The sequence below is a fragment of the Rhipicephalus sanguineus genome, unplaced genomic scaffold (assembly GCF_013339695.2).
Source record: "Rhipicephalus sanguineus isolate Rsan-2018 unplaced genomic scaffold, BIME_Rsan_1.4 Seq1956, whole genome shotgun sequence".
NCBI lineage: Eukaryota > Metazoa > Arthropoda > Arachnida > Ixodida > Ixodidae > Rhipicephalus > Rhipicephalus sanguineus.
In genome coordinates this window covers 12,826-39,138 of record NW_023614737.1, presented here as the reverse complement: position 1 = coordinate 39,138, position 26,313 = coordinate 12,826, and the positions used below count along the sequence as shown (strand labels likewise).

General features: G+C 45.6%; 1 protein-coding gene across 1 annotated transcript; it reads left to right on the top strand.

The window, feature by feature from the left end:
* The first annotated feature begins 5,208 nt into the window (after nucleotides 1-5,208).
* On the top strand, nucleotides 5,209-25,860 carry LOC119376692 (26S proteasome regulatory subunit 4). The gene is made up of 7 exons (XM_037646443.2): nucleotides 5,209-5,343; nucleotides 6,714-6,842; nucleotides 9,378-9,539; nucleotides 13,564-13,758; nucleotides 18,781-18,881; nucleotides 25,128-25,434; nucleotides 25,719-25,860. Exons 1-7 carry the CDS (start codon nucleotides 5,269-5,271, stop codon nucleotides 25,851-25,853), a joined length of 1,104 nt encoding a protein of 367 aa, XP_037502371.2. The 5' UTR covers nucleotides 5,209-5,268; the 3' UTR covers nucleotides 25,854-25,860.
* Nucleotides 25,861-26,313: the final 453 nt, after the last annotated feature.

Here is a 26,313-nt window from a genome sequence, read left to right as displayed (position 1 = left end):
CGTCATAAAAAATCTTGGTGGACCTCTGCATAAAATACTTTCGTGTTAAAATAATTCAGAAAAATGCTTCCGAAGCGCGGAATCGAACCAGGGACCTGTCGCTCGGCAGCGCGTGGCGTTAGCCACTACGCCACGAAACGCAGATCGCCCATGTAGCTAACGGCGAGCGTTATATACACACCCTTTACCGCTGGCCGGACTCGGAGAACGGCAGGCGCTTATAGGCGTTTCTTCATTACCAGCGAGATGGCGTTAGGAGCGCGACGGGCGCATTTGCTTTTTAGATGCGAAGCCGATGCTTTTTAGATGCGAAGTATCTTAAGGCGGAGCTCAATCCGGTGGTGGTGGTGTGTGGCGTGACCACCCTTACTGCGCATGCGCATACCCTCTCCACACACCTCCTCTCCACTCACCCTCTCCCATTCCCCTCTCCACTCCCCTCTCCCCTTCCTCTCTCCACTTTCCCTCTCCCCCTCTCCCCTCCCCCTTTCCACTCTTCCACTGAAACGCGGGCTAGACATGCCGAAATTCTCTCCTGCGCAACGCCGCGATGACCTCGAGCGCATGCGCGTCCCCTCCCCTTCTCCCTCCTCTCCTACCCTGCCTCCATCTCGCCCGCCTGTCGACCGCGTTCCGCGCTCGCCCTGTGAGAATTAACGGCTGGGCTAGATGGAAGATACGACGCGCGTAGCGTCCCTCTTCGCGTTCCACGACGCGAGGTCGGTAGCATGCCCAACGAACGCCAACGAAACGCGATCGTGCAAGTGCTCCGGCTTCGCATCGCCTCATGGTCCCCTTTAGCAGGAGATGGTGTAATTTTTTGCCCTACAGGTCGTGGTCGCCTTCGTGCGCTTATTTGAAGGAAAGGAGGGCGGGCGGGGGGTAGAGCGGTGGGTTGTATGTCTTGTGCTTTCCCCGCGATGTCCGCGCTGAAGTCACAGAGCGTACGAAGGTCACTTCGCTCGCTATAGCGGCCGCGTTTGCGAAAGGAGCGCGCTGTTCAAACAGAAATGAGTAACAACTGCGACGTTTAGTTTGCGCTCGTCCTGTGTATACCTGTTCGTTCGTTTCGTGCGTCCTGCTTTATGTTTCAGCAGTGCGCTTCAAGTATCGAGCTGTGACGCATGATAGTTCGCGCTCGTCCTGTGTGCGTCATTACCGTGCGTCCTTTGGGCTCGAGCGACGCGCTGGCAATTTCGAGCTGGTTTTCGTTCTTCGCGTTACATTCCAATTTGTTGCTATCGCATTCATTGCTTCGCCGTTGCGGCGAAACTGTGACTTTTTTTATTGGAGAAAAGCATGCTCGTTACCGCCGGTGTGGCAAACAATCTTCTCATTTTCATCACAATCAAAAATTTTTTTCTGAGCGGTAGACAGTCCCTTTACCAAACTTCAGGAAACTTCGTTGAGTCAATGTCACCAAGTACAAAAAATAAACTTTGAAATTCATGGCATCGCGCGCAAAGATTGAGGCGCGAAATTTAAAAACGAAACTTTGACCTGATTTTCTCCTTGATTGATAAAGCTAGGATGGCAAAATTAACGCATTAGGGTTCTCAGAGTACAACTTATAAATATAAACTATTTCATTCTTTCCCTTTCGTGTCCATTTAAACATCTTGCAGCGTAGTGCAGTGATTCCAAAGTGCGCTAACGCGAAAAAGTTCTACAAATGTTTATACAGTAAAAGCTCGTTAACTTGACCCTCTGTAATTTGGAAAATCGAATAATTCGGACGCGTTCCCTGGTCCCGGCCAACACATGCATTGTTTAATGGCACAAAAATTTCGTTAATTTGGTCACATTGGACCGCAACCCGATTAATTTGGACAATCAATGGAGCGCGCTGAACACGAAGCGCTTCAAACGTGCGGTGAAAAAGAGCGAAAACTGCGTTCGCAGACAACGGAAATGAGGCCGCGCTGTCCGCATCACTGTCTTCATCAGTTAGTGGCCACATTCTTGCCCACCTGCGGATCCGGCACTGAGCAACTTTTTTTTAACACGAAAGTGTTTTATGCCGGGGTCCACCAAGACTTCAGTGACGTATTTCCGTCACGGAAATGACGTTGAAAAAATGTACAGCATCAGATGGCAAAGAAAAAAAGTTCCGTCAACGGGCATCGAACCCATAACGGCTCGGTCCGCGAGAACAGATGCCGGGAACGCTATCCACTGCGCCACAGTCACAGACCCTAGATGCTTTACAAACGCGCCTTTTATGCCTCACACTGTCCTCTCAAAGTGCTCTCGGTCGGCTACGGGCGGTGGGGTGGTGTTGCCCTCCTTGAGCGGTAAAGTAAAGTAATTCTTCGTTACTGTGGCCTCCGCGATTAGCACCCGCAACGCTTGTTGCTAAATGTCTGTCCCATTCGGTGCGTTTTCAATAAATCTGGAATTTTGTCAATGCCTTAACACACTGTGAGGTGGCGGTCTTAGCCCAAGTGTCGTAGAAGCGTCGGTCTCGCTCATAGCATCACGCTAATCAAAACCAAAAATACCTCTGCCACGCGCGCCTGCCTCACCTGGTTGTAGCACTGCGTTCCCGGCTCACGCTCCCCCCGAGAAAAATCGCGGCCGGGCTACAGGGGCGGCGCGACGCGCTTTGCGTTTCCCTCTAGTATTCACACTTTAGCATGCCGCGGGATGGCGACCAAGTTCTATGTCCAATATGCGACGCTCTTCTGGCTATCACACCTCGTTCTCTGATTACACTTTCACCGTTAACTACTACAGCTACCACAAGAGCTTGTTTAATCAATGAACGTGTACGTTAGTCGTCGGGATGGGCGTCGGAACGGTGCTATAGCTGCTAGACATCTATATACATTGTGCAAACTCTCTCATATAAATGTATAACAAACATTCAATAATTCTGTAAGGACCCGTTTTACTTTCGTGTTATTCCGATTCCTATGACGGAGGAATCAACCATGTTTTTTTTTAACTTGATGCAATGCGCCCGCAATTGCACGAAACTCAAACATGGCGGAAGCTGTCCAAGATGTCTAGATTTCAGTCGCGGTCCAAATGCTGGGATAAAACTCGTTTGCTACATCGTGACGGACAAACAATCAGTTGCCGGCCATTTTACCTGCAAAAGAACTGCCGTCACATGTGCGTGGTGTCGGTACATAATCAGGAAGGAGCACGTTTCGGGCTAATCACACACGGGAGTCTGGCGCCGTGGTCGCATTGAGAACGATGTCGCAGGACGACGAAAATGCTCTTATGCGGAATAAGTACAGTATTTACGTATTCTTTAAGAAAATAAAAGTGTATTGGTTTAACAGGAATTTGTTTATTGTTTTCTTGACACTTTCGATAATTCGGCATTCGGTTAATTCGGGCATTTCTTCTCGTCCCGTGAAATCCGAATTAACGAGCTTTTATGTACTTGTGGAACGCCACGTGAATGCGCTTGGACGCATTGTTAAGATCATATGACAGTGCAGAAATTATGTACCATGCACTATGGCAGATTTAGAGGGCTCTCTGAAGAGCCCCATGATGGTCAGAATTAGTATGCGGTCCTCTATTGCACCATCTGGGGCAATCAAGGGGCTTTTGGCATGAGAATGATATATATATATATATATATATATATATATATATATATATATATATATATATATATATATATATATATATATATATATATACATTTTAGTACACTAATATTCATAATGATGGATGAAAGAGACGAAAGCTGCCACAGTTTCATTCAACTCAATCATTAGAATTACTTCCGGTGAAAAAAATGCTTAATAAGAAAGCAGGTGGACGGAAAAACGAGGGGCTTTCTGTCCACTTGCTTTCTTATATATGGTCCTTTTTTTCGCTGAGAATTATTCTAACACAATTACGGAGTGGTGTCACCACTTTTCGAAGGCGAATTTATTCTCCAATACCAATCTTTATAGTGAGACGGGTTTGAGCAAGTGTGAATTATGTTCAGTGAATGCTGATAAGATATTTAATTCGACATTAAAGTCAATTTTCGCATGGCGAACCTACTGACATCGGCACTATCGGGACGTCGTGCTACAATGTCAATTCCAGTGACTTCGCATACCAGCATTACTGATTGTGATAAGAGGAACCATAACATTCAGTATGGTCGCTTGTACATCGCCAAGGGAGCCGTGGAGCGGAGCGGCCGTGGAAACGCCACGATACCGAGTTGTGACATCAGGGTGCAGTAGGAACGGAAACTAGCCTTTAAAAACATACTCGAATTACTTTTCAGGGTGCACTCATGCTAAGCAGTACACTTTCCTAAGTTCTTGACAGTCTGGTCTTTGATTTGACACACACACAGAGAAAAAAAAGACAACGGAAAATTTTCGTGTCAGTACCCTTTCAATGCAGAGCCAGCCAGACCAGTATCAAGTTCTGCATTCTCATCCTTTTTACAGTGTTTTTATTGCGATAGCAATTATATGGACAGTCTCGACAGGTTTTTGCCGTCGCCGTCATGTCCCTTGTATGAAGTCCAAATTGATAAGATCCCCCTACGCATCGTATGTTCTAGCGCGGGTAAATGCGCGCGAGTGGGGGCGACTAACGCGGCCGAAGCGGAGATCAAACGAGCCGGCCCATTTCCGTCGCTCGGAGGGTGCATGCGATAACATCACCCCGCTCGGGAGGCCTGCCGTGGAAGCAGACGGGAAACACCCGCTCGTCTTTAACGAGCCTTAAAAGACGCGAAGACGCGAGGGGGGGGGGAGTGTCGCGCGAGCAGCAACTTTGAACTTTGAATTTAAGGCGTGGTCGCGATCGCTGGCGCGCGCGCGCTATCTCGAAAGCCATCACAGCGGGCGGCTCGTATACCCTTCTACGTGCTGCGCTCACAACGCGAAGTGACTATGCGGAGAGCATCTCTCCCCGGAGCGGCCGTACTCTCTTACACCAGCGTTTTGTAGTTACGCGAGCCTCACTTCGTATAACACTACTATTTGTTGCTATCGCATTCATTGCTTCGCCCTTGCGTGAAACTGTGACATTTTTCTTTTTCTTTCTCCCGTAATTTCTTTTGTGTCATTGTTTGTTGGCCTCATGTGGCAGTGCCTTCAAAAGAGAAAAAAAATTGAAACCCTCAGTTGCACTCCTTGTCGTTGCCTTAGTACGGCCATCCAAACTTATTTCGGGATTCAAGCTGGTGGACCACTGTGACCGACTTGCGACCTTCGGGATTGTGCAGTGACGCCCCACACACGGTGCCGGCTAAAGTTGCTGAAGCTGGAGCGCATCAAGGACTACCTCCTGATGGAGGAAGAGTTCCTGCGGAACCAAGAACGCCTCAAGCCACAGGAGGAGAAGCACGAGGAAGAACGCTCCAAGGTGAGAACACGTGCCACCTCTTCTATTCTGCTCTTTTTAACCCTTTCAGGCACGTTCTACGAACAACTGTCTCTAAATGCATCACATTTACACAATATTTCAAAGCACTCAATATTCTACTGCAAAAAAAAAATAACGTCAGGACGTCGATTTGTGTGTTTTGTAGTAATGAATATTAATTAAATTATAAATAATACCTATTTATCCTCAAGTCCTTCATGTTCTGCTTTTGCCTAAATAGAAGCAAATTCCAGGTAGAAATGTGGCGCAATTTCGTTTTAGGTTATCTCTATTTCTAACAAAGAAATATTGTACTTTTGACGTGGCTCGTGGAAAGTGGCACCTCAGACGACTCGTGAGACATGGTAGTGCCTTCAGCAAAGTGATCATACGAAAAGTACACTGAAGAACGAAGTTAAATGAAGGCCCATTTATTACCCAGGCGTTGCAGTTCATCCAAACCTCAATGTATCTTGCTCTTTCTTAGCCATTAGTATACACACCTTACAAAAACTTGTGTGCACAAATGTGTACAAAGCGCCTCAATAGGTTAAACAAGTTGGGCTGTAAAGACACTAGTTGGGCTCAAGGTGCATTAAAGAGAAATGCTTTAATGTGATAAATTGTTCTTTGAGAACTTTACTGTCGTTAATCTTGATATCATGGGTTCACTATTCACAGGAAGTTTCATTTCTTGAAGTTCTCGCCGATACTTCAGCAACTTCAGCAACATCACGGATTTCAATGTCTGTTATTAGAATTTTGACCACATAGGCTAAAAAAATTCCTTTACATTTGCTGTGTTGTGTGACTGGCTGTCTCACGACGCATTGAAATTCTTTTTCACGGCCAAAGAACTATACTGTCGAACCCAGATACTATGTCAAATCTGAAGGAAATCGCGAAAGAGTTCTGAATATGGGTAATTCGATATATGAAATACTTTACATATCAAGAACATATTCAAGGGAATTTTACAACTGTCTGATATACACCATAATTTGTTATGCAGTAGACTCTCGTTAAATGGAACCTGAAGGGACCAGGAAAATATGCTTCGTTTAACAGGAGTTTTGTTTTCTATGATATGAGCAGGGGTGCGAAATTAAAGTGTGAAACCAATCATGGTATTGGAGTTGTTCGAGTTAAGCAGCGATTCCGATTAAGAGATTTCCGTTTACTGAGAGTCTATTGTATGTGGGATCAATACATGTTGGTTCGACTGTATAGGTCCTGGCAAACGCTGTCAGAATCAATGAGGTCAAGTAGTAGGTGCATTATACAAAGGTCCCGCTTGTACACCGGAAATCGTGGGGCTCGTGTGTTTGCCCATGAGTACTTATTGTTTGGCGCTCCTGTCTCCTATGGAGGTGGACGACCTGAGAGGCACTCCAATGTCGGTCGGCACTCTGGAGGAAATCATCGACGACAGCCACGCGATTGTCTCAACGTCCGTGGGCAGCGAGCACTACGTCAGCATGCTGTCCTTCGTTGACAAAGTGAGTGCGTTAATAGGTCTTCGAGTAGCCGCATTTCTTCCTCCTAGGGAGCTGAATGTTTGACAGCGAAAGCTGTTATGAGAGTGCGATGACAATAGATCTTGGTGGCGTAGTTGTCCGCCGCCACCAATGTCCGTAACAGCTATCATGCACAATGAGAAAAAAAAAGAAACAGGGTTTGAGTGGGACTTGAACCCAGGTACTCTGCATGGTAGTCGAGTACTCCGCCACAGAGCGACGCCAGTGCTTCAAACTCCTTGGCAAAAAGACCCTATGCAGGTACCACGTCGGACTAGGCGCATCTTGTTAACAGATGTAATATAGCGTGGTAGAAGAGTAAAATGACTCCATGCGTCCCGCAATGTGAAAGGCATAACGAGTGGGTGGTTTAAAGCTTCCCACTCATTACAAAGGGCCCAGCGGTAATTCTTCGTCGTCATCAGACACAACAACGTGCACAACAACAACAACAAAGTGCACATACTGCCTCACAGATGTGTAGCAGGTACCTCGCTTCTCTGCAGAATGATGATTAAAATTGTGGTGATTTATGGCATAGTGGGTCCCTTGTAATGGTACTTGCAGTAGTCGCACCAAGGGACTTTAGAACACACTGTAGAAAGATCACTCCTCGAGCTTTTGCTGTAACTGTGCTGTATGTTCCATGCAGGCACCGCGTTTTTCCTTCTTATCTGAACAAAGTACTTTTGCTTCTAGAAGGTTGCGCTTCTTGAAAAAAGGTTTCCAGCTGCGTAGCATGCGGCGGGTAGTTCTATCGATCAGAATGTGCCACTGAGAGGCATACTGTTTTTGTGCCCTAGGATCCCCAGTAGCAAAGCTTTGGTTTGAGCTAGTTGGTCATTCATGCTTATGCAAACATCTACGCACGAAGCAGACAAGGACAAAGAACACTGTAGGCAGGGCAGCCACCAAGTACCAGCTGATTTTATTCGTTGGCGAATAAAATCCATTAGCTGGTAAGTTTTGGTTGCTCATTTGCCCTTTGTATAGATACTATCTTACGCAAGATTGTGAGCATGTACATGTTCTAGCTTTCAGTGTTTTGGTGATGGTGGTGGTGCGCACGTTTTGATATTGTGGTTCTGTATATACATGGTTTTGTTCAGCAACGAATAAAATCAGTTGGTAGTTGGCACCTGCCATGTCTGCAGTGTCCTTCAGACACAAGATTACTCCAGATGCAAAATAATTGCTGGGTAGCACACTACACTCACAGAATGAAACATAATTTTGAATTTAGTACACTCAACGAGCGGAGTTTCCGGATAGTAAGGTTATACTGCTTTGCGTATTATCATGAAATGAAATGACTCCACTGATGGAAAGATTGTCCGTCGCATTGACTCAAACCAACCCTATTTTTTTGGTGAGATGTGAATTTATATTTTTATTTCGTAATTGAAAGTCGCAAAAAATGACCTGTGGCGCCTCTGGCGGCAAAAACATCAACGATCTGATGAACCCGGCCACGTGACCGTTGATTGCTGTACGCGGTGACGATATTTTTGTTAGTACTTGAAATATTGTTCGTTTCTTTATATTAAAAGGTATTACTCCATAAAAATGTACATACAGGCCTGCGTTCGTGTGAAGTAATGATCACGATGCTCGTCAGCGCGTCTTCAGCAACTTTTCAGCGTGCTCATGCAACCGTGCACGCAGTTTCTAGGTCACTAAGATTTTGGAGCGACATAGTTTTGCTACCTACACATTGTCTGAGAAATGACGCGCGCTGCTACTCGGCGCGGCAGCGCACATGCCTAGTGACGTTTTCGGTGACTTGGCTTGGCTCGTGCACCGAGAGGGTAACGATGCCGGGACAAGGCACCCATGACAGAGGCGCAGGCAACCTTGGACGCATGCGGCTTCCGCAGCGCGTTGAAGAAATCACGTGGTACACGTCGCTGTGCCGCTGTGCTGCCCTCTGCCTGCGCGAACGGAGTTGGCGGGGTCTGGCCGTTGCCCAGGCGAACGAGACCGGCGAGACGCGTAGACATGCGGACACAACGCGGTACAAATACAGGGAAGGTGTATAATGCCACATCATCTCATTGTAACAGCTTGTCATTTTCAAAAATAGTTGAAAAGCTATAAATAAAGGTTGTTAAGCATAGTTGCAGGAACTCCCTGCGAAATCAGAACAACGATAGCTTTCACAAATCGCGAGAAGGGCTGGCGGTACGCTATCAATTGTCAGCGTTGCTGGAGGAAAGGTGCATCCGTGTTTAGAGCCTTTCAGGTCGAAATATACTGCTTGTAAATAACTAAGTGCTTTTGGGATTAACTACCGCAGCTACAAACACTGCGAAGGGTGAGCTTTCTGTCGCGCTGTAAAAAAAATGGGTCGATAAAAATCAGTTGTCGGTCCCTTTAACATTTGAGTCACAGTCATCGCATATGCGTCCAAAACTTCACTGATGCAAAACTAACTGGAGATGGCATAAATAAAAGTATGCATGTTAGTGAGGATTGCATTCTGCGAGAACGGCTCATTTCCCTCGCTCATTTTTGCAGGACCAACTGGAGCCTGGCTGTTCGGTGCTGCTCAACCACAAGCTCCACGCAGTGGTGGGCGTACTGTCAGACGATGCAGACCCCATGGTGGCTGCCATGAAGCTAGAGAAAGCGCCCCAGGAGACATACGCCGACATCGGCGGGCTTGACCAGCAAATTCAGGTAAGAGAGTCAGGAGCCCTTGCCCTATTGCGAAAATGGGGTTAAAGAAAAACCTGGCATTTGTGTGCCCGACACACTGCTTCTCCTTCTGTCTTTCTTTTTTCTGTCGCATTGCGCACTGCTTCCTCCTAACTTTTCCCATCCTCCATGCGGAGAATTAGACCTTCATTCTCATGCTTGGCAGTGCAGTACTTCCGTTGCTACAGGCAACAACGACGGTCATGCGTCCATGTACACCGAACAATGAAATGTCGCAATAAGAAATTACAAGTCACCTCGATAAAAGGTCGGACTGCCACATCAGCAATGGCTGATCGCCGGCAAGCACACGATCGAGCGAGCATCGGTTATTGGTAAACGGCGTATACAAGTACTCATGTGACTGGCATACCTTTGAGGGCCGCATTTCCTTGCGCTCGCGGGCACCGGGCTTATCGCGGGCAACACATTATGACGCGACCGAAGCTTCGCTGGGAAAAAGAAGCAGCCTCGGGCAATTTGGTATCTTGTTTCTTACAAAAAATGCCCCCACCTCCCCGAAGGAAATCGTGAGGAAATGCGAATGCATTTCTTGCGCCGAGAGTACACGGCGTAGTAATTTTAATGGCGTAAAGCTGGACACATCGACGCGCTCACGTGTCTCCCTTTTGGGCGCCTCTTTCAACGAACGCTTCTTACGTGCGTTCGTAATCGCCTCAGGGATGTTGCCACTGCCTTTAATGCGGCACAAACGCGTTTAGAACGCGCTGTTTCCAGGCTGTGCCAAAGCAGCACAAACGCGTTTCAAACGCACTGCATTGAAGCGGTGGCGCAGGGAGGAGAGAGAGCGAACGGCGAGAGAAGGAGCGGCGAAGCGCTGCACCTACCCTCTCCTACACTCTCTACACACACCCGGGAGCTCCGCCGAGCTCCCGCGATGCGAGCGCCCTCACACGCCAGAGCGCGCTCCTCCTCTCCACTCACTCTCCGCTACTCCGCCCGCACCACCTGCTCCGGTTGCTAGAGGCGATGATAAGCGCGCGCGCCCTCAGCTGTTGCTATGGGAGAGGGAGTTAGAGCGGAGAGGCGTGCGGACACCGACGCCTGACATAGCCCGACTAAGAAATGCATTCGCATTTAAAAGCAGATTGCGACGGCGTGTTCACAGCAGCAACGGCAGTGCGAGAAAGGGCAGAAGGCTCTCGAATAGGGATGTGCGAAGAGTGAAATTTCATCTGGAATCGAATCAAATAGTGGCCAAAAATATTGAATATCGAATAGAAAAGATTTTCTTGAAAGTTGAAAGAAAGAACAAAGAAATGAAATCTGCTCATGTCCTCAAGCACATAACGCGGTGAGTGACTGCTACCGAAAGACTACAAATTGTCATGCAGAAACACCAGCTGTTCCACATCACCCGCTTCAGGCTCTCTCGCCGTGATGTTCGGTGTTTCCTGCAGTTGAAAACATGCACTCACTGGGCACCTCAGTAGCAGGGATGGGAAGGTATTGCAAAGCAATTTTGGCGATACCTGGATAAAGTGCAGCTCCATGCTCTTTCCAGTATTTCAAAGGATCATCCTTTCTTGGGTTCAGGGGCTCATTGAAGTATTTTTGAACCTCTTGACTATAAGGACTGAGCTCAGTGTGCTGGTTATTTTTTGATGTTAGCGGTTCGATCCTCGCAGACTCTGTGTTACGCAAGTCTGCACCAAGGCATCCTTTGGTGCAGAGCAAAGTTTTATGGCCCTGGCCAGACTTAATGTTGCATTTTGTGTTTATTTAGAGGTATAAGAAGCCTCATTTGATATCCCTTTTGTCTGATATTGGTTAAAAAAAGATTTTGAGCCTTATGACAAAGACTGTAAACAAAGCAGGTCAAGGGAGTTAATCCAGAAAATGTTCGGATGTGTGCCTTTGTACATGGGGGAAAGGTTGACATGACTTGTATTGTTATGTTTAGTAGCTCCCTCATAATCTCAAAGTTGTGCGTCTAAATGCGAAGCATTTCTTAGCGAAATTCTGCGACTTTGAGCGTATCTATCTATCTATCTATCTATCTATCTATCTATCTATCTATCTATCTATCTATCTATCTATCTATCTATCTATCTATCTATCTATCTATCTATCTATCTATCTATCTATCTATCTATCTATCTATCTATCTATCCGCCTACGACAAATTTGTGCACCGCTGGCCGTTTCGTTTACGGGATGTATACCAAAATTGGTATGACACAACATGACCGTATTACGAACATAAATGGTAGGTCATAGCATGAAAATCATGACATGCATGTCATGATTTTCTGACCGGGGCATGTCATGAACATGATTTACATGCCCCGGTCTTGGCGCTCTTGCGGCCGTCTCGTTAATTTGATATATACCAAAATTGGTATGGCGTGACAAGAGTGTATGACAAACATAATGACAGGTCCTAAAGTGCAAATCATGACACGCATATCATGTAGAGCATGATTTACATTATATCGTCCCGGGGCGCTCGCGGCCGTTTAAATGAATGGATACATACCAAAACTGGTAAGGCAAGGCATTTCTGTGTGACAAACGTAACTGACACATGGTAACATGAAAATCATGACATAAATGTCATGTGCGACATGATTTACATGCCACGCTCAAGGTGCCCTCGCGGCCATTTGGCTCGCTTGATATACACCAAAAATGGTATTGCGCGATGATGCTGTGTGATGAACGTAAAGCAATGGTGGTAACGGGAAATCATGACATGCAAATCATGTACGACATGACTGGCATGCCACACTCATGATGCCCTCGCGGCCATTTGATATACACTAAAATTGGTATTGCGCGACGGTACTGTGGGATGAACGTAAATCGGTGGTGATAACGGGAAAATCATGACATGCAAGTCATGTACGCCGTGATTTACATGCCACGCTCATGGTGCCCTCGCGGCCACATGGCTCGCTTGATATAAGCCAAAGCTGGTATTGCGCGACGAGACTGTATGATGAACGTAAATCAGACGGTGGTAACGTGAAAATCATGACATGCAAGTCATGTACGACATGATTACATGCCACGCTCATTGTCCGATCGCTGCCCTTTCGCTCGCTTGATATACACCAAAATTGGTATTGCGTGACGATACTGTGTGATGAACGTAAATCAGTGGTGGTAACGGGAAACTCATGACATGCAAGTCATGGACGACATGATTTACATGCCACGCTCATTGTCCGATCGCTGCCGTTTCGCTCGCGTGATATACACCAAAATTGGTATTGCCCGACGAGACTGTATGGTGAATGTAGATCAGAAGTGGTAACATGAAAATCATGACATGCAAATCATGTACGACATGATTTACATGCCACGCTCATGGCGTACTCGCAGCCGTTTAGCTCGCTTGATATACACCAAAACTGGTATTGCGCTACGTGACTGTATGGCAAACATAAGTGACAGGTTGGAACTAAAAAATCATGATATGCATATAATTTACGGCAGGATTTACACGCCACACTCACTGTCCAATCGCTGCTCTTTCGCTCACTTGATATACACCAAAATTGGTACTGCGTGACGCGGCTGTATCATGAATGTAAATGAGAGGTGGCAACATGTAAACCATGACACGCATGTCATGTACGACATGATATACATTCCACGCTCATAGTGCGCTTCCGGCCGTTTGGTTAACCGGATATATACCAAAATTGTTATGGCATGACACGAGTGCGTGATGAACATAAATGACAGGTCATGCATCGTATATTCCAGAATACACGTTTCATTAGCATGGGATATACCGGATTGGACATGCATGCATGCGCGGCAAACATGCGATGTATAGTGAACTAGATGCCATGGCATGAATGACTTCATTTGCCTCAAAGACGAACAAGGCCATGTAGGAGCTCATTGCCGGCTGCTTCGCATTACATCGATTCCCACAGTGCGTGGGATCTGCCGTATTTTTTCAGCGCTGCTTTTCAGTGACGAACGAGCAAACTTGTCATGGCGTAAAATATTGCAATGGCTTTCCGTGCAGGAAATCAAGGAGAGTGTTGAGCTTCCCTTGACTCACCCCGAGTACTACGAGGAGATGGGCATTCGACCACCGAAGGGAGTCATCCTGTACGGACCTCCGGGCACAGGAAAGACTCTGCTTGCCAAGGCGGTCGCCAACCAGACTTCGGCCACTTTCCTACGTGTCGTCGGCTCCGAGCTTATCCAGAAGTACCTGGTACTGTGACGAGATTCCTCACGCTTCGTGCATGCACAGCTAGTTGAGAGCCGTTAATTGGAAAGTCGTTAGTCCATACTCACAACAAAATCAACGACGTCCCACTACCTGGTTCAGGAGTGAGCTCCTTTGTAGGCGAAGAAATGTAGGCCACAATTACTTTGTAATTTTTAATGAAGGCCTGTCGGGCCGTTTGTTGTGGCATCCGCGCGTTTGCCGTGGAGTGTTTTTCGTGCCGCTCTGCTCCAGACTATGCGCGTGTGTGGCGAGTAGCCTGTTGTATCAATGTGGTGATGAGCATTCTGCAAGCGATGGACACTCCACATTTCCGCGATGTTCAAGTTATGGAGGTGCAGCGCACAGGTGGAGGTGCAGCGCATTTGTGTTGTCACCAGTGAGAACACACAGTACGCCTGCAACGGCACTACGCTTGCCGTACTGTATGTGCGTTGGGTGTGATAGTGTCAGTGCAGTGATGTTTTCAGCGCCCACACTACGGCATTATAAAGTGGTCGCGCATCTGGCGGCAGTCTATAGCGGCAAAGCGCACTTGGGTTGTCACCTGTTAAAAGCGTGCAATACGTTAAAAGAGCACTATGCCACACTTGCAGACAAGCAGATAGCTGCAGATGCTTATTGTGATCGGGTTTTTTTAGCGATAAGTCATACTGGCGGATTTCTCGATGGCCGCCATCTCTCCTTCGTTCTTTTCTGATGCTTATCCGTAAAGGCATCACTGCGGTCACGCGGAAGTTGAAATCATTGATCGACCTGTTTGCAGCTGCTGCAAAGACAGAGTACCTTTTGTGACATACGCTGTGACGTCAATGTGTTTTCTGTCTCCAATTGAGGGGTTCCTGACAAACGGCATCTTGAGCAGCAGGGGGAAAATAGTCTCAGCTTCTTCCGACCCCAGCACCTGCGACCAAAAGTTATCGACTAATTCGGTGCGTTTCCTCATGGCTTCCTAATTGATAGGAATAAGACGAGCCACTTGTTTTATGCTCTGGTTCACGAAGCCTGTGCAAATTCAGTCAGCGATCTTAGTTTCCATAGTGGCCTGCTCGTTCAGTTTCTTACAGCTAGCTTCACGTAGTGCGGCATCCTTCGCCTGGGTGACTCGCTTTTGGACATGAAAGGCCGGCTCCAGGTCAGGGTTTCAACATGGTTTCCGAGTCGCAGCTAGTGTTTCTTTTTCCTTTAAGGTGTTTCAATCCTGTGCGGTTTGCCTTGTCTGCTGGTATGTTCATGAATAGGGATACTGTCTTTAAAGGGGTACTCCCTGAAACATCCACTCAAACTTTTCCATGGTTGTCATTTTGGTGTTTCCAATCTGGAATTGGTCACTTTGATGTCTTCAAGCTTTCGTCTTAGCTTGTCTGGGTGCACATAGTGGTTGCGACGACCTTTGCAGCCCGACATGTAATACGCCGAATCCCTTGCTCGGTGACCTTTACTCTCGAAAGCACTTGGAAGAGTTTCTTCTTCTCTGGCAGAGGTAAGCGAATGACTCCATCAAATCCGATACAGAAATTGCAGCTCAGCGCTTAGCAATTGGCAGTGAAGCACTGATGACGTTGGGGTCGCGCGTGAAAGCGAGGACTCTCGTCTTTTTAGCCGCCTCGTCGTATCCTTTTTGTTCCCCAGTCACTCCTTTGGCTGTATATTTCCGGTCATGGAACGTTGTTTTTCAGGTTGTGTCGCGCAGGCGATATGCCACGCAGCTGCATGCCCTCGCATAATGTTGCACAGCATGAAAAGGAACTTCCTGTGCCAAGCGCCTCCAGTCCCCGCGTTAATCAGCACATGGTTATCCGGAGTTTGGACTTCGTTGGGCGAATGCCTTCGGTCTTGGTACTCCTGCTCCAGCGCTTTTTGTCGCCAAAATGTCTTTTCAGGATGTCTAACGCGTCTTTGTAACTCCGGTGGTAGGAAGCCCCGCTTCCCTGCGTTCTCAAGAACAGCCCAGGTAGTTAAATTTGTCCTAGTTGAAAGATTCTCTGGTTGATGACCTTCATTGCTCAGAACCGCTTTCCTCACCAGCGAACGGATTAATTTCCACTTGGCTCCTGGCCAAAGCAGGTCCTAGCCGCCGATGCTTGGGCGCCGACACTACCGATGTTTCGCATGCTGGCGTCGTTTGCCAGCCGCGATGCGGGTCGCGTTGTCCTCATGCTCATCACGGTGATCCGCCTGCGTCTCGCCTTATGTGGCTCTCCATCTCTTCATTAATCTTCTTGCTCCTCTGTTCTGCCTCTCGTAAATCGAGTCTGGGACTGTCGCGTCACATTAGTGGCAGCTGTATAAGCTTGGTGTTCTGGTGTTCCTGTCCTCCTCTTCCCTTTCTCCACCTCTCATTTCATCCGCTTTCCTACTTCCACAAAGCCCTGATGCTTTACACCAGCCGCGAACATTGATTGCGGCCGGTGCTGTTCTGGTTCTGGGAACATTAGTGGCAGCTGAGTGTGTTGAGAGACAGGCTGGCATTGCTGGCATGCCCGTTTAAGGTGTATGTAACGTCACCAAATATTAGCTCCCCTAGTTCACTGTGCAGCCGCTGGATGCGGCAGTTTATAAGAACACATTAAATTAATTATTTTTCCTCTAGTTTCTGCGTGTAATTAAAGTTGTGTCTATCGATTTCAACACCCAATCTTTCAAAGTGGCTGAAAATTTTGGCGACAAGACTTTTGTTCAGTATCCCTTAAAGGAGTGCTGACACAAAAATTCGGACACAAGTTGACTGTTGCATCACACTAGTGGGTGCTTATAGGTGCCATCTGTACAATATCAGCCACAAATACAGCCTAAAAAGTATTTTAATTGAGTTTTGAAGTTCGTGAAAGTGCCGAATCGGAAACAGAAGCAAAAAGCGATGATGTCATCGAGCGGGGCCTTTCTGTAAACAACGTACGTCATGAGTTCTGGACGGGTTACCGGAGGTGTGTACGAGACGGACAACGTTCGTTGTTGGCGACACCTGATGACGTATAGCATAACCAGAACACACAAAGTAACCTTGCAGCGAATTACCCGCTTACTGACTCTTGTGTAAATCATTAGCAGTGCCATAATTAGCAATCTCAGAGTATTCTCATTGAATTTTTTGCGACAAGAACTGCAACGTGACGGAGAAAACAGAAAAAGAAATTATTGTAGTTGGACAAAGTGCCACAATATGTTGCTACCGGCTCCGCGGCTGCTGCTACTGCTGCAGCCGACAACAGCTCCGGTAACCAGGTATCCGCAAATGTTAGGAAGCCTACAGACAAACTAAAGCTCTCTACTGCCGAAATCGTATTGCGTAGTCAACAGATAACTGCTTCGGCATTCCGACGTGCGTACGTGGGATTGCTATGACCTGACATGCAGCGTTGCCCAATTTAAATACGAGTCAGTAATGCGTACATCACATCACTTGCATGTTACACATAAACACTGTTACAAAGTGCCAATCTTGTGATTTCACTGCTTCCTTCGTCACTTCTCAACCTGCTACTTTACAAGTGATCGAAGCGGAAAATGTTTCAGCACGTCTAATGCTGCGGCTGCTCCAAGACTACCGAAAAAGGTCACCTCAGTTGGACGACGACGACAAGAACAAAATCGGCAGCCACCAGCGAGATTCACGAAGTGAATCGAACTTTTCTCACCGATTTTTACACTCCTCCCAGCTCTTTCGTCCATCGCCGCACTAGGTGGTGGTGGTGAAAAACTTTATTATAAAAGAGAGTGTATGAGCCCCTGAAAGGGCCCTAATGACTAGGTGATATCCGCTGCCTTTGCTCACGCAATGAGGGCTTGTTGGGCCCCTAAGTCAGAGCAGCTAAGCAGCGTCGCCTCCCAGTCCTTTCGCGTAGGTTTGGGGAGGGGAGGAATGACTTTCTTCAGCTGGCAGGCCCATACCATGTGGTAGACATCGGCTGTCTCCCCACAGTGCTTGCACCTCCCAGTGACTGCAATAGATAAGCAGCGTTGTATGACGATTGAGGCAACAAGCACTCGCAACGCTCAACGCAGCAGACAAAACAGCACCGCAGACAACATGACAGAAGCTGGCCAGTGACGTCACTGGCTCTCGTGGTTACCTGATTTGTTAACGAGTAGGCATACTACGTCATGGGGCCACCGAGTGCTCTTAGAAATCGAAACTGCCTCCGGTCGTAACATACCAGCATATAATTAAACATTCGTCTCCCGCTGCGGCAAATTAGCTTCGTTGCCGCTATTGACTAGTCAGTAGCCACTGATTAATAGCAAAAAATAGAGGTTTACAAATTTTCTGTCACCATTCCTTTAAAGAGATTTCACTGTAAGTAGACTCTCGTTAGACGGAAACTTTAGGGACCAAGAAAATGTATTCCGCTTACTGAGAGATGAACGTGAGTGCAGAATTCAAGAACAAAAACAATCATATTAGGGGCAGTTGCTATTTTTAATTAGGCAGCAGTTCCGTTATCTGAGAGCGTACTGTAATTGTTTCACTACGGCGTTGAAACTTCTAGTACAAATAGTCTATTGCGTTAAATGCCCTCCAATACTGCTGACATACTGAAAGGCACGTGCTGTCATGGAATACACGGGTCAAGCTTGAAGATTTAGTGCCACATCCCTTTTCTGAACAAACTTAAGTGGCTGATGCACAGCAACGTTAACAACATGGCTGAAAAACATCATACGGATTCTCTAAATTGTGGGGCAAAATCCGCATCTTGAGAAATGCACCTTCACCTCTTTTCAATAACTGCAGTAATCAATGCTTTTGGTGACATGAAACTGTCACTTGGAGCATTTGGTGTGAAATAAGGAAATTTTCTTGCACCACCTAGATGTCAGGACGAACTCCTTTAGGCTTATGTAACCACAGATATCAACTTCACTTGCATATTTTAATTTTTCTGTGCCTAGTCAAAATTCGGGAAACACATGACAACAAATTAGCGTTATGCAAGTGTGACAGTGCATTCTTCTTTGCTGCACGTATGTAGCAGACACCTGGTTTCACTGTTTTTATGCATGCAGGGAGATGGCCCCAAGCTTGTTCGAGAGCTGTTCCGGGTCGCTGAAGAGCATGCACCAGCCATTGTGTTCATCGACGAGATCGACGCCGTAGGAACAAAACGGTGCGCATCTTTCCCTCGCTTCCGTTTCTTCATCGTCATAACTCATAAGCTTCATTCTCAACTGCTAATTCAGCAATTAACTAAGTTTATTAGGTCACCTGCTCAAGGCAAAATTGTGTGTGCCCATGTGTGAAATGATGAGTGCTGTGCTGTTACCTCGGCTGGTGAAGTTGCGTGAGGATGGTTATTTCAGCTGGGCCGTTTGTATTTGTTAAAAAAAAAACCAATTTTATTTGTTTGAAAGGTGCGGTCACTTTCTATTCGTCAGCACTCATTGCGAGCCCGGCTAAATTAACGTACATTAACCATACCACTGGTTGTGATAATATTATTTCGCCTATATCACTAACCGGCGTTTACATTCTACAGTCGTTGTCAATGGCAGAGTGCGGAATAACGGGACTTGTGTCTTCAATATGGCTTGATGACTAATTACTATCCGTAATTGTTTCGCACAAGTCCCGTCACCGGTTTCGTTGTAAATAGTAGATCTTCAACAATTGCCTGTAACATTTGAACTTGTCCACCTTACTATGGCTGCAGAAAGGATCAAGATACTAGTTACGTGCTTTTTAAAGTCTCAAGGTTCTCATTTATCAATTTATCAACGAACTCCGTTTCTCTTTGTTGTCATTTCCTTCGCCTATCTGCGGTTAGTTATTGCGCTGCTAAGCTCGAAATTCCGGGATCAATGCGCGGCCACTGTGGCCACATTTCAGAAGGGGCAAAATGACAGAGCCCCCATTTACTTAGATTTATCGTGAAATATATAACAGCGCAACAGGGTTAGAATACTGACAGAAAGAAGAAATGTACTTTCTTTGTGAGGAAAAGTTGCGTGTTTTGCTTGCTGACAAGGAAGGTTATGTTGTAACTGTGGATGGCTGTGTGTACAGTGATAAGGTAGCCGCCGTGTTGGGAAAAAATTTCAAGCGTGTTGATGTAAAAAGTGGGCAACTGAAGGAACAGGTGCGTTCCTTGTTACTAAAATTTAATCTGGAGCGCTTTCCGGCGATGGTGAAGAAGGCAAAAATGAAAGAACTGTCTGTTTTCTTTTCAGTAAAGACACTCAAAGTTGGGATGCCACTTAGAGCAATTTTCTCTGAAAAAGACACTATGCACTAAGCATAGACGTAGAAGATTTGTACTATTGTATGCCCCAACGTGAAGTGTTGAAGGGACTGTCTACCGCTCAGAAAAAATTTTGATTGTGGTGAAAATGAGAAGATTGTTTGCCCATCGGCGGTAACGAGCATGCTTTTGTCCAATAAAAATGCATTATATTTTTCATTTGGCTCTGAATGTCATGAAAGTATGACCGCTAGCGTCACCCAACAGCTATGTGGCCAATCTAGTGATAGGACCAAAAAGCTCTCGCACGTAGACTAATTTTGTTCAAAACAAATATGTATACGCTATAATTGCATTTCATACACTTTTGGCAGCTTTCCTTTGCGTCAGAGAGCAATTTTTGCTTTTTTCCTCAATTGTTCAAAGAGGCGCCCGGTGGCGCGGCCGGTGACGCGTTCGCCTGCCTACCCTACGGTGTATAAACGAGAGTTCTACATTGAAGACAATTTTGCCTTCATGTTCCGCTTCACCAAGGCGTCTGTGTTGGCTGTCATGTCGAATATGCAACATAGAATACCTAAACATAACTGAAAAACAGCAAGGGCCTTCTCTTCTGTGAAGCACCTCTCATTTTCGGTTTAGTGGCACGTTTGGTACGAGTGGAACCACTACAGTTTGTTTCACAACGCCGGCTTACCAGTGTTGCTGGAAGAGAGCAAATTTTCTGCTCGACTGCGGCGGTTTTTCAGGCTGACTAAACAAAGCTGGAGAGACTGTGGTAATAATACCTTATTTGACAGTTTGTGCGCTTTAAGCGACCACTACGGCATTTGTTTTATTATTAAACAAAAGCTAATGATGCCTGCAAAAACTCCATGTGGTTCCAGTTCTATACATTGATCGGCACTACAGTTGTCATTGCGTCCACAAACCAGTGTTGTGGACATCCCCCTACCAATAAAAGAAGACCGAACGCAGATAGAAATATTCTGTTTTAAAAATTTCTACTCACCTTCTAGAGAAACCACTGCAATGTTGGACACTTCAGACAGTACGCTTTGTATTTCCATACAAAAGAGAAAAGCGACGAAGGACGGTAGACAGAATAACAGAGAGCTGAGCTAGTTGGTAAGTATTCATTCTAAAAAGACAGGGCGTGCAAACAAGGACACAAGAAAGAAGTCAGGACACCACAAACGCGTGTCGTTTGTGGTGTCCTGACTTCTTTCTTGTGTCCTTGTTTGCACGCCCTGTCTTTTTAGAATGAAGGACGGTAGACAGTCCCTTTAAAGTGCATCAAGCTTTGCATAACAGATGATAACGACGAGTTGCTGTTTCAGAGCCGGTGCGGCACCTCCGTTGAGTCTTTTCTAGAGCTTGTGCAGGCGTACCTGGATTCAACCGTTGTGTCTTGGGAGGGAGATATCTTAGTTCAAAAATCCGGCATCTGCATAGGGTCATGTGTGGCACCTGTAGTCTCCAATATCTTCAGCAGTGCGGCGGTTTGGGCACGTTGGTATTCCATCTTGAAAAATTATGAGCGCACAGAAAACACGGACGACAAAAAGACACACATATGCACACACATATGCTCCAATATCTTTCACGATTTTGTAGACAGGAAGTTGCATAAGCACCTGTATAGGTTAGCGTCACATGTTTTTCGGTACGTTGATGATGTTTTGGTTCTACTGGATGCTACTCTTTGTACTGTACTTGTTGATAACCTATTCAATGATTTCTTTGTGAAAGTGGGATGCGTAGATCATGATATTCAGCCCACACTGCACCTAACCTCGTTAAGGGAGTCTCTATTTCTAAAGCCTACTAACACTTCTGAGGTGATTTCGACATTTTTATGTCTGAAAAATAGCCGCAGTAGGGATATGGACGATTTAGAAATCAGACCAATTAAGTATGCCATAGACCTTCTAGCTCCTGTTATAACGCACATTTTTAACGCGTCCCTGTCGACTGGAGTTTTCCCTCGCAATATACAAGTAGCGCGAGTAATAGTAGTACATAAAGGGGGTGATAAAAACAATATTGGCAACTATAGACCAGTTTCTATTCTTCCTATATTATCGAAGGGCCTCGAAAAAATTATCAACGTCCGTATTGATAATTTTCGCAGAAACATAACTTGCTAACGGAATGTCAGCACGGTTTTCGAAAAAAACGGTCTACGGAAAGTGCATTAAATATGCAAAAGGATCTCATTCTTCAGAACATTGAAAAAAAGCTTCTAACGTTAGGGTTATACTTAGACTTTAGCAAAGCTTTTGATAGAGTCAACCACCAACTGTTGCTTACGAAACTAGAAAGATACGGTTTCCGAGGAATAAAACTTGAACTTATTCGCTCTTATTTAAAAAGTCGACATCAGTTTGTTGAAATTAACGACAACAGGTCACAAACAAAACCTATAACAGCGGGTGTGCCTCAAGGTAGCATCCTTGGCCCGATATTATTTCTTTATTACATTAATGATATTGTAGAAATTAGTGATATGTGTAAGTTTGTCGCATATGCAGATGACTGCTCCATTTTCTTTACAGGAAAAGACTTAGAAGAAATAACGCCTATAGCTAGCACTGTCTGTAACAAAATTCAACGCTGGTCGAAGGCAAACTGCTTGATTCTCAATGAAGCCAAAACAAAATGTGTCATTTTCCGTGCCCAAGGAAGTTCTACTACATTCCCAGATAACATTGTTCTAGGTCCGTGTACGATTACCATTACGTCTTCTATGAAAACACTCGGAGTTATATTCACAGCGCACATGTCCTGGAATGATCATGTTGGCAATGTTTGTGCAAAAGTGCGAAAAGTTATTGGTCTTTTAAATCGCTATCGAAATACATTACCCTATAAAATTAAGCGCCTCATTTATCATGCTCTCTTCCACTCACACCTCACTTACTGCTCACTCATATGGGGTAACACCACCGCACAAAATATTCGGATGCTGGAAACACTTCAAGAGAAAGCAGTTCGAGCCATTGCAAATGTTTCTTTCTCCGAACATACGGAAGAGCTTTTCCGGCAAATTAAAATAATAAAAGCTGGTGACATTTGGAAACTGAAAACTCTGCAATGCTACAAGAGTGCTATGCTAGGAAAAATAGATTCATTTCTAAGCCTCGCAGATCTACAAGAAAATAAAAGTACATATTCATATCGCCGTCAGGCCCCATGGCAAATCCCTTTTTCGCGTACTAATTATGGACAACAGCGCCTTTGCCATACACTGCCTTCCCTGCTTAATCATTTCAACAAACAAAGTGTTGATGTGTTACCGCTAAACAAAAATAAAATGTTGGACTTGTTCCTGTAGCGGCTCAAGACAGCATGTGTTTGGAAGAAAAAAATCACAGCGGTTTTTTTTTTTTACATGCTGCTGCTATCGTACTTTTCTTTCTATGTTATAAAAAAGTGTATCTCGGTTGTACTTTGTAGTTGCTGTATACTTGTTTTCATTTATACACTTCCCTTCCTTTCATCCCAATGTTCATGTTATATTCAGTTGAAATGTTATTATTTCTTTAATGCTTTATACTTTGTAACATGCTTTCTTCCATTGCTTTGAAACCAACATCACCACTGTCTGCCTGGGGGACCGGAGCTTTGTCAAGCCGAAGAACTTTCGGCTTTTTCTCCGGTTCTCCCTTTTTCACCTTATGTATGAAATGGTGAAAATAAAAGATTTTGATTGATTGATTTATTGATTATAGATGTCTTTAAGGAATGTGGAATGGGTCTGAATTTTACTATGGAGCTGAACAAAATGATGAGCTGCAGTTCCTCGATCTAAGGCATCTTTTGTCAAAGATCATGTTTGTTGGCAATACCAACCAAGATCCATCAAGCCAATCCTGAACTATAATTCAGGCCACTCAAAAGTTGTAAAGAGAGGCATCGCGTCTACTGTGCGAGGTTCCGCCCTGCAAAAGTCATGCAAGCATCTCATAGCGCGTGCTTTTCGTACACAGGTTGCTTGCCTTGCAAATTCTGGCTTTCCGAGTAGCGTGATTAGCTCTGTCTCAGAAGAACTGATGACTAAGTTTAAGAACCGAAGTCGCTGTGACCCCGATGCCCCAGAAAATAGCAGGAATAAAAGGCATGCAGTCACTCCATACCTACACCGAACTGCGCATGGCTTGGAAAACGTTTGTTCATGGTATGGCGCAATTGTGCTGTTTTCGGCGCATAATAAAGTGGGCAAGGTGTGCGCTTTGGTTGATAGAGCGTTGTGTCGGAACACAGGAAAAGGCAACAAGTGTGTAGCCAGTCATGTACACAAATGTGTACCTTGTGCTACTGACGTGGTTTACGCGATTTCACTCTCATGCGGCAGTGAATGCATAGGCCAGACGGGACATTGCATAAACGTACGCCGGCGTGAGCATGAGTTGACTCTTCCGGTTGCTGCTTTTACGTCTCATTTGGCAGTTCATTGCAGATCATGTGGTTGTGTACCTTATGTTAAGAACACCATTATAAAATACAGACATGCTGATCAGCGCACGCATAAAAATAGCCAAAGCCTTTTTTTATAAGATACAGCGTAAGTTGTGTCAGTCAACTGTCATTCACTCTTCTAGATGAAGAGTAGAGTTATTTGTTGGAGGAGACATGATTTATATTGTTTTGCGGAACATGTGCAGAGTTTTGAAAACTTGTTACCTATATATGTTCTTTCTTTTTCAATAAGAAATCAGCGCTGTGTCCGTTTCTTCATTTCTTCTTTCTGTCGGTATTCTAACCCTGTTGTGCTGGTATATATTTCATGATGAACATCCACCAACTAACCCAACTCGCGGTTTTACTTAGATTTAGATGAACGTTAAAGCAACATAGGGGTTCAAAATTAATCCGGTTTTACAACGTACACACTATGGTGTTTCTTGTAATCACATTGTGTTTTCGACAGCTTATCGCAGCACACATCAAAAACAAGGACGAAATGGACACAAAGATATGCATAGTCGTGAGCGCTGACATATAGACAGATTCACTGCTTACGCCTATGTCTATCTATGTCTCCTATCTATGCCCTTGTTTTTGATGCGCTCTGCCATAAGCTGGAATGAACGAACTAGCCCACCAGTACGTCTTAAGTATTCCTAGCACGTAAAAGCATAGGGTGCAGTTTAAGTTATTTTTTTTCTGCAGGTATGAGTCCAACTCTGGTGGTGAGCGAGAGATCCAGCGCACCATGCTGGAGCTGCTGAACCAGTTGGACGGCTTCGACTCGCGGGGTGACGTCAAGGTAGTCATGGCAACCAACTGCATCGAGAGCCTCGACCCAGCCCTGATTCGGCCCGGTCGCATCGACCGCAAGATCGAGTTCCCCTTGCCGGACGAGCGCACCCGGCGGCGCATCTTCCAGATCCACACGGCACGCATGACACTGGCCGGCGACGTCAACTGCGACGATCTGGTGGCCGCCAAGGACGACCTGTCTGGTGCAGACATCAAGGTCAGTGGAAACTTGGTTTGGTAGAACTTGCTGTAGGCTGGTTGGTAATTCATCATGGTGAAGTATATTGAGTGCAAATTAGCACATACTCAGCCACGTGCGCATCCGCACACGTATATGCTCAAGACCACTACCAACTGTTTGCCAACAAGATGCACTTATAAAAAAAGTGCAGTCTATGCAAATTCTTGCATAGATTACACATCCGTGCGAAGCGGTGCATAAGCAATGCTCTGCTAGAACTGCGTATTTATACTCACGTCAAATGTGTTCTGTGTATGCAGGCCATCTGCACCGAGGCCGGGCTCATGGCTCTACGGGAAAGGCGCATGAAGGTGACCAGCGAAGACTTCGAAAAGTCGAAAGAGAACGTCCTGTACCGCAAGATGGAAGGAAGCCCAGAGGGCCTATACCTCTGAATTCATCAGAAGACGTACAGCTGCATTGAAGATGTAGCTAATAAAATTTATTTATTTATTTATTTATTTATTTATTTATTTATTTATTTATTTATTTATTTATTTATTTATTTATTTATTTATTTATTTATTTATTTATTTATTTATTTCACAATACTGGAGGCCCTTCTCGGGCCCATGAGGGAGTGGGTTGAACTTAAATACAGTTCACAAAAGCTGAAAAGAAATGAAATCATATGTACAGAGCAAAGAGTATGAGCAAGGAGTACGCACATGATGCAGTAAACGGGTGCATCAACCGTAAAAGCAGCAGAAACATCATGGCGGCACTTCAGCTTCCACTGGGCTGCGAACCGGTGTAAAGGGAGAGGGGGAGGACGAGTTGGTGGCGGAAAACGCATGGAGGGGCTTTAGCTGCATCCAAAAGCGCAGCACCCAGGCAGTCTTCGATGCCTTGATA

Excerpts from the sequence above, each read along its gene's own strand:
- LOC119376692 (XM_037646443.2), top strand. The coding sequence starts at position 5,269 with ATGGAGGAAGAGTTCCTGCGGAACCAAGAACGCCTCAAGCCACAGGAG. Across the intron at positions 6,843-9,377 it reads TGCTGTCCTTCGTTGACAAA|GACCAACTGGAGCCTGGCTG; the intron begins GTGAGTGCGTTA and ends TCATTTTTGCAG. Across the intron at positions 25,435-25,718 it reads TGTCTGGTGCAGACATCAAG|GCCATCTGCACCGAGGCCGG; the intron begins GTCAGTGGAAAC and ends CTGTGTATGCAG.